This window comes from Equus quagga, chromosome 17 (genome assembly GCF_021613505.1).
Source record: "Equus quagga isolate Etosha38 chromosome 17, UCLA_HA_Equagga_1.0, whole genome shotgun sequence".
NCBI classification, from domain to species: Eukaryota; Metazoa; Chordata; class Mammalia; order Perissodactyla; family Equidae; genus Equus; species Equus quagga.
Window position 1 is genome coordinate 9,479,301 of NC_060283.1, and position 7,339 is coordinate 9,486,639.

The 7,339-nt window shown below is 49.7% G+C and overlaps 1 protein-coding gene across 1 annotated transcript in view; it reads left to right on the top strand.

The window, feature by feature from the left end:
• Nucleotides 1–4,082, top strand: part of AHNAK (AHNAK nucleoprotein) — a 24,024-nt gene extending 19,942 nt beyond the window's left edge. Inside the window, exon 6 of the mRNA XM_046644131.1 lies at nt 1–4,082. This exon is cut by the window's left edge and continues 2,160 nt beyond it. Coding sequence (XP_046500087.1) covers nt 1–3,276 — 3,276 coding nt within the window. The 3' untranslated portion in view covers nt 3,277–4,082.
• The last annotated feature ends 3,257 nt before the right edge of the window (nt 4,083–7,339 follow it).

Sequence of the window (7,339 nt, forward strand, 5' to 3'; positions counted from 1 at the left end):
AAGGCCGACATTGACGTCTCAGGACCCAAGGTGGACATTGATGTTCCCGATGTGAATATTGAGGGTCCAGATGCAAAACTGAAGGGCCCCAAGTTCAAGATGCCTGAGATAAATATCAAAGCTCCCAAAATCTCCAAGCCTGATGTTGACCTGGATTTAAAAGGACCCAAAATCAAAGGAGATTTTGATGTGTCTGTCCCTAAGATTGAAGGTACTTTCAAAGGCCCAGAAGTAGACCTTAAAGGTCCAGGTCTGGATTTTGAAGGCCCTGATGCCAAACTCAGTGGCCCAAATTTGAAGATGCCATCGCTGGATATATCTGCTCCTAAAGTAACTGCTCCCGATATTGATTTGCATCTCAAGGCACCCAAAATTGGAGTTTCTGGTCCCAAGTTAGAAGGTGGTGAACTGGACCTCAAGGGGCCCAAAGTTGATTTAGAAGCTCCAAGCTTAGGTGTACACATGGAGAGCCCAGATCTTAACATTGAGGGCCCGGATGTTAAAATTCCCAAATTTAAGAAACCCAAGTTTGGATTTGGGGCAAAGAGCCCCAAAGCTGACTTCAAGTCACCTTCACTTGATGTGACTGTTCCTGAGGCTGAGCTGAACGTTGAGACTCCTGAAATTAGTGTTGGTGGCAAGGGCAAGAAAAGTAAGTTTAAAATGCCTAAAATTCACATGAGTGGTCCTAAAATTAAGGCCAAGAAACAAGGATTTGATTTGAACGTTCCTGGGGGTGAAGTGGATGCCAGTCTCAAGACTCCTGATGTGGACGTCAATGTTGCAGGACCAGATGCCACGCTTAAAGTTGATGTGAAATCTCCCAAAACCAAGAAACCTATGTTTGGAAAAATGTACTTCCCAGATGTAGAATTTGACATTAAATCATCTAAATTTAAAGCGGAAGCCTCCCTCCCTAGCCCCAAAATGGAGGGTGAAATCCATGCACCTGATGTGGATATTTCGTCACCAGGGATTAATGTGGAAGGTCCTGACATCAGGCTGAAGTCTCCCAAGGTCAAAGTGCCAGGTATGGATGTTTCAGGGCCAAAAGTAGAGGGCGACCTGAAAGGCCCCAGGGTGCAGGCAAACTTGGACGCACCTGACATCAACATTGAAGGCCCAGATGCTAAAGTCAAAGCGTTTGGCATTTCTGCCCCTCAAGTCTCCATCCCCGATGTGAATGTTAGCTTGAAAGGACCAAAGATAAAGGGTGATGTCCCTGCGGTGGGCCTGGAAGGACCAGATGTAGATCTTCAAGGTCCAGAATCAAAAATCAAGTTCCCCAAGTTTTCGATGCCCAAGATCGGCGTCCCTGGTGTGAAAATGGAGGGTGAGGGAGCTGAGGTCCATGCCCAGCTGCCCTCTCTTGAAGGAGGCTTGAGTGCATCAGATGTTAAGCTTGAAGGCCCTGATGTGTCTCTGAAGGGGCCAAAAGTAGACTTGCCTTCAGTGAACCTGTCTATGCCAAAAGTCTCTGGACCTGACCTTGACCTGAACTTGAAAGGACCAAGTTTGAAGGGAGACCTGGATGCATCTGTTCCCAGCGTGAAGGTGCATGCCCCAGGGCTTGACCTCAGAGGTGTCGGTGGAAAGGTGAAGATGGAAGGAGACGGTGTGAAAGTGCCAGGGATCGATGCCACAACAACGCTTAACGTTGGTGTACCAGATGTGACCCTGAAGGGACCAAACCTGCAGGGAGACCTGGCTGTCTCTGGTGACATCAAGTGCCCTAAAGTATCAGTAGGTGCTCCTGATCTAAGCTTGGAGGCACCTGAAGGTAGTATTAAACTTCCCAAAATGAAGCTGCCCCAGTTTGGCATCTCTGCTCCAGGGTCCGACTTGGACATTAACGTCAAGGGGCCACAGGTTACTGGAGAACTCAAGGGGCCAGGCATGGATGTGAACCTGGGAGGTCTGAATCTGAAGGGGCCTCAGATCTCTGGCCCTCAAATCTCAGCACCGGATGTGGACTTGAACTTGGAAGGACCAAAAGTAAAAGGGAGCCTTGGGGCCACTGGTGAGATGAAAGGCCCCGCCATTGGAGGAAGTCTTTCAGGCATTGGTGTTCAGGGCCTGGAAGGAAACCTTCAAATGCCTGGAATTAAGTCCTCTGGATGTGATGTAGAGCTACCAGGTGTGAATGTGAAACTCCCAACTGGGCAAATTTCTGGTCCTGAAATCAAAGGTGATCTGAAAGGTTTCCATGGGGCTGCTCCCGACATTAGCGTGAAGGGGCCTTCATTTAATGTGGCGTCTCCTGAGTCTGATTTTGGTGTCAGCTTGAAGGGCCCCAAAATCAAAGGAGGTGTGGACGTCTCAGGGGGTGTCAGCGCCCCAGATATCAGCCTGGGCGAAGGGCATATGAGTGTCAAAGGTTCTGGGGCCGAGTGGAAAGGACCCCAGGTCTCCTCCGCTCTCAACTTGGATGCACCTAAGCTGGCTGGGGGACTTCATTTCTCAGGACCAAAGGTAGAAGGAAGTGTGAAAGGAGGCCAGATTGGACTCCAGGGTCCTGGGCTGAGTGTGTCTGGGCCTCAAGGTCACTTGGAAAGCGGATCTGGAAAAGTAACATTCCCCAAGATGAAAATCCCCAAATTCACCTTCTCTGGCCGGGAGCTGGTTGGCAGAGAAGTGGGGGTGGATATTAGCTTTCCTAAGGCAGAGGCCAGTGTCCAGTCTGGTGCTGGAGAGGGCGAGTGGGAAGACTCCGACATCAAACTCAAAAAGTCTAAAATCAAAATGCCCAAATTCAATTTTTCCAAACCTAAAGGGAAAGGTGGTGTCACTGGCTCACCAGAAGCATCCATTTCGGGGTCCAAAGGTGACCTGAAGAGCTCCAAGGCCAGCCTCGGCTCTCTGGAAGGAGAGGCAGAGGCCGAAACATCTTCGTCCAAAGGCAAATTTTCCTTATTTAAAAGTAAGAAGCCACAGCACCGCTCAAATTCCTTCAGTGATGAAAGGGAGCTCTCTGCACCTTCCACCCCACCCGGGACTTTGGAGTTTGAAGGTGGAGAAGTGTCGCTGGAAGGCGGGAAAGTCAAAGGGAAACAAGGAAAGCTGAAATTTGGTACCTTTGGTGGATTGGGGTCAAAGAGCAAAGGTCATTATGAGGTGACTGGGAGCGATGATGAGGCAGGCAAGTTACAGGGGAGTGGAGTGTCCTTGGCCTCTAAGAAGTCCCGACTGTCATCTTCTTCTAGCAATGACAGTGGGACTAAGATTGGCGTCCAGCTTCCCGAGGTGGAGCTGGCGGTTTCCACTAAGAAAGAGTAGCTGACCTTTTTGTGTGTACATATATGTATAAAAAGACATCAGCCTTGGGTGTGTTTGTATATAAACTCCAAAGAGAAACACGCCAACAGCCTCGGCAATAATGCAAAGATCTGGCCTCGGCCAGTGGCAAGCGCTGACCGCCTTTAGGCTCCCGGAGCTTTCCAGATAGGTAAAGAGTTCCAAGTTCGTCCAGCCTGTGTGCAAAATCAACAGTATTTGCCTTAAGATTTCAGTTTTTTTGCATTGAACGCTGAGAGCTCCTGTTTACTAAGCAAGCTTTTGTGTTTATTATCTTCATTTTTACTGAACATTGTTAGTGTCGGGGTAATGGAAACCCACTTTTTCATTGTAATGACTTTTGGGGCTTCTGTTAGTAAGGGTGGGGTGGGGTAGAAGGCAGTAGAGGGGGCCAGACCTCCATTTCTCCTAAGATTGGATCTACTCAAACAGCAAACACCCAAAGAAGGCCGAGAGGAGCTGGCAGGCAGGGCGTGTGGGTGTTCTTAGAACTCTAGCATCATCGCCTTTTTCTCCAGGGGCTGCGGTCACAGCCAGTTTGGTGTTCACAGTGGGAGGGTGTTAGAATATGTTTGCAAATTGGCCAACCTACCCGCTCACTAGGAGGGGCTTCCATTTTGTGAATTGTAAGAGAAATGTTTTCTTGACCGCCGTGCTCCTGACTCTGATTTCTTTTAACAAATGTTATCATGATTAAGAAATTTTCCAGCACTTTAATGGCAAATTAATTAAGAATGTAAGAAAAATGGATGCTGTCCAAGGCAAATAAAGCTGTTCATTAACCCTGATGTCTTATGCCTTTTCGTTCTGTGTTGAGGGGATGAAGCCTGGGGAAGCTGCACCCCCAGCCCTGACGGTTCAGACTGGATCCACCCAGTGGCATTGCTGGTTTCATTAGTGGGTGATGAGCGGAATGCTTTGTTTCTCTGTTCTCACGGTGAGGGCAGCTGCCCCCTTGCTGAGGAATCAAGAGAGGTCTGACATGCTGGCAGCCCATGCACCAGGACCCACCCACCAACTTTGCAACCTCAAATGTGCATACATGCTTCAGAAATGGTTCTAAATGGGTGAAAGGATACAGATGTGAATTGAAAAAAAGCCCTATTGGAGGGGGAGAAAGGGATCTGGCTGTGAGTTGCGGGCCTGCCATCTATTCCTGACTTGGCTGCAGGTTTGCTGGGTGGCCTCAAGGTACCTGCCCTGTCTGGGCCTCAGGTTCCTCTTTGAAATAAGGATGCCCTATTGGGTATATTTATGGTTCCTTGTAGTCCATTTTAGGGCTGAACTTTATGAAAAATCTCTTCTGACCAAAGTCCCCTTTGGATTTCCAGTTCTACAGACAATACATGGTGGAGGAACCTTCTAGAAACTGCCTCCTAAAGTTGGTCACTGTTGGGCAGAGGGCAATCTTATAGCAAAACAATTGGACCAAGCTTGTCCCCCTCGCCATCCCCCAGAGCTGCCACCTTTATGCCAGCGGAGGCAGCTTGCCCCTCTCCCATCACCCCCAGACCAGAGATAACAGCTCCCACCCCATCCTGCCCTCTCCAGTACCAGCTTGTCAGTTGGTTTCTGCACATAACAGTGGGATGTTCTGCCCAGCATCAACTCCACCTGCTCTCGCTTGGATTTCAGACATGCATTTGCCAGCTCCATCCATTCCCACCTTAGCAGAGCCTGTGTCCCTGGGGGGGTCTGGAGCTCAAGTGTGGCTCTTGGTTTTGAAAAGAGATAGGTCACAAGGGAGGCACTCGATGCCCTGCTGTTTTTCTTAAGATGACCAACCTGCAGCTGCTTTTGTGAATTGGGCAAGACCCTTAATCTTTGAGCCTCACTTTCCTCACCCATAAAAGGAGGATGGTATCCATAGGACCAAAGAGTTTGTTCAGGTGTTTGGGTTGTCTACTGTGCAAGGGGACCGCATTTAAGTGTGAGGCTGTATGTTTATTTATGGAGAACATGAGGGTGGGTATGGAGTCCCAGAGTGGCAAGTGTGAGCCCCTCCACACACTCAAGATTGAGAGCACGCACATGCCCGCTGGCACACATGCCTACACACAGCTGTCTTCTGCCCTGAGTCAGCACCCTTCACGGGTGCTTCTTTCACTCACACACAGCTCGAAGCCCACTTCCTGATCCTCCCTCAGTTCTGAAGCTGACAAATGTGTGGGGTGGGACGGTGCACATGCTACCCAAGATGTGTGCCCCTTGTGTCTGGAGGGTAGGGTGAGTGGGTGACAGTGGGGTGCCCCTGTGAACACAGCCAGGGGGGATGCCCATTGGGATGCTGGAAAGATTCCCTGGGCAGAATGACCTGGATTGTCCAATAATGTATCAATTAAATTTCTTTTTAGTTTGAGGAAGGGGTGATGGAGGCTAGTGGTGACCCTCAGTGTCCACTCATTCAATACGTATTTTTTGAGCACTCTGTGGTTAGATGCTGTCTTAGCCCCCCTGGCCTCTGAATCCTCTTCTGCTGACCTTCACGGACCAAACGACGTGATGGATCTGGGAAACTGAAATGCTTTGAACGCTGGAAATATACAAGTGTAACTGACACTTCTACTGGGGACGATGAAGACGGTGATGGTTCCTGCGCTCTCAGGCTGGGACTGTCAGAGGGTGGTGGGTAAGATGGAGAAGGAACACAGCAACGAGCCATTCAAGTGTGAGAAACTTTTCAGCCTCCTTCTTTCCAGATCAGGCCCAGGCTGGAGGCAGGGAGCACAGAACGGGAGCCCTCCCTGCTGCAGTGACCCTTACTACAGAACGGGAAGCACGGAGGAGGCGCCAGGGGCTGCAGAGGCTTGTGGAGGGCCCATCCCACCTGGCTTCCCTTTGCCCGTCCTGCCTGCCCACTCTCATTTCCCCCCTCCCTCTCTTCCTCCTGACTCCTCCATCACCACCTACCTCTGTCCTCTCTCAGTCCCTGATGGGGATGGTCCAAGTTATTCCCTCAAGTCCTGCAGGGCACCGATTCATGAGGTCTTACATTCTGAGGTCCCGCTCCCTGCATTCAAGGGTGGGAATACCCTCAGGAGACCAGGAAGGGGCTGGGCTGGGCTCCTCAAGGTCCTGCCTCAGGGGTCCAGCGTGCAGCAGCCGTGGCAAGGACTGCAGCCTCACAGTGCACTTTGCTTCAGGCTGTGTGACTGTGTGGGGGACGTGACGACTGTGTGGAGGAAGTGATGAGGTTAGAAGGAACATTTGGAAGATTGAATTATTTTGAATGTACGGGCTCAGAAATGGCAGTAAATACTTGTCATCAACTCAGACTCATTTTTGTATCTGTCAGGGTCCCTACGGGAAACTGAATTCCACTTGAAGATAGCTGGACCACACAGACTTTAAAAACGGGTCTGTTTATGGAGTAGTGGGCAGGGGCAAAGAAGCCCACAAAGGGTGATGAGACCCCCAGGGACAGGGGCCCTGGGAAGAAATGGTGTTCCTGGAATCCATCGTGAGCTGGAGGCGCAGGAGGGACCGCCTGCAGGAGCTGTAGCCTTGAAGGACCACAGCATCTGTCAGAATTGCCCGGCCACGCGAAGCAGGAAGAAATATCCTGACCTTTCCTTCTGCCGGTACCTCCCCCTGGAGGGCAAGCGAGCCCAGGTGTTGCAGGTGAAGGGATCAGCCTCCTGGAGGTGCAGAGCAGGGTAGAGAAGCAGAGAGAAGGGGTCTGAGGGTGGAGGGGCAGATAGAGAGCAACCAGGACAATGTCCTAATCCTCTCATTTTTCTGTTGGGCAAATTCGGATTTCTATATATTGAGGTTTCTTAAAATAGCCACAGTTATGTGGAATGTATTTAAACTATGATCATAAAATAATAGGATAATTTTTTTTAAACAAACACTTATTTTGGGGAGGCTCTATAGTATGTGTGAAAGTTCTACCGTTAAGAATATTTGTGTTTCTTCTTTTGGAACTGCTCTCAATGTCGCCTGTACAATTAAAAAATTATTTTTCCTTGGGGAAACACAAATATTCCTCTTTTGATTTTTGCAAATAGCTAAAGGTCCTGGAAGATACTCCAGGATTCCCAGG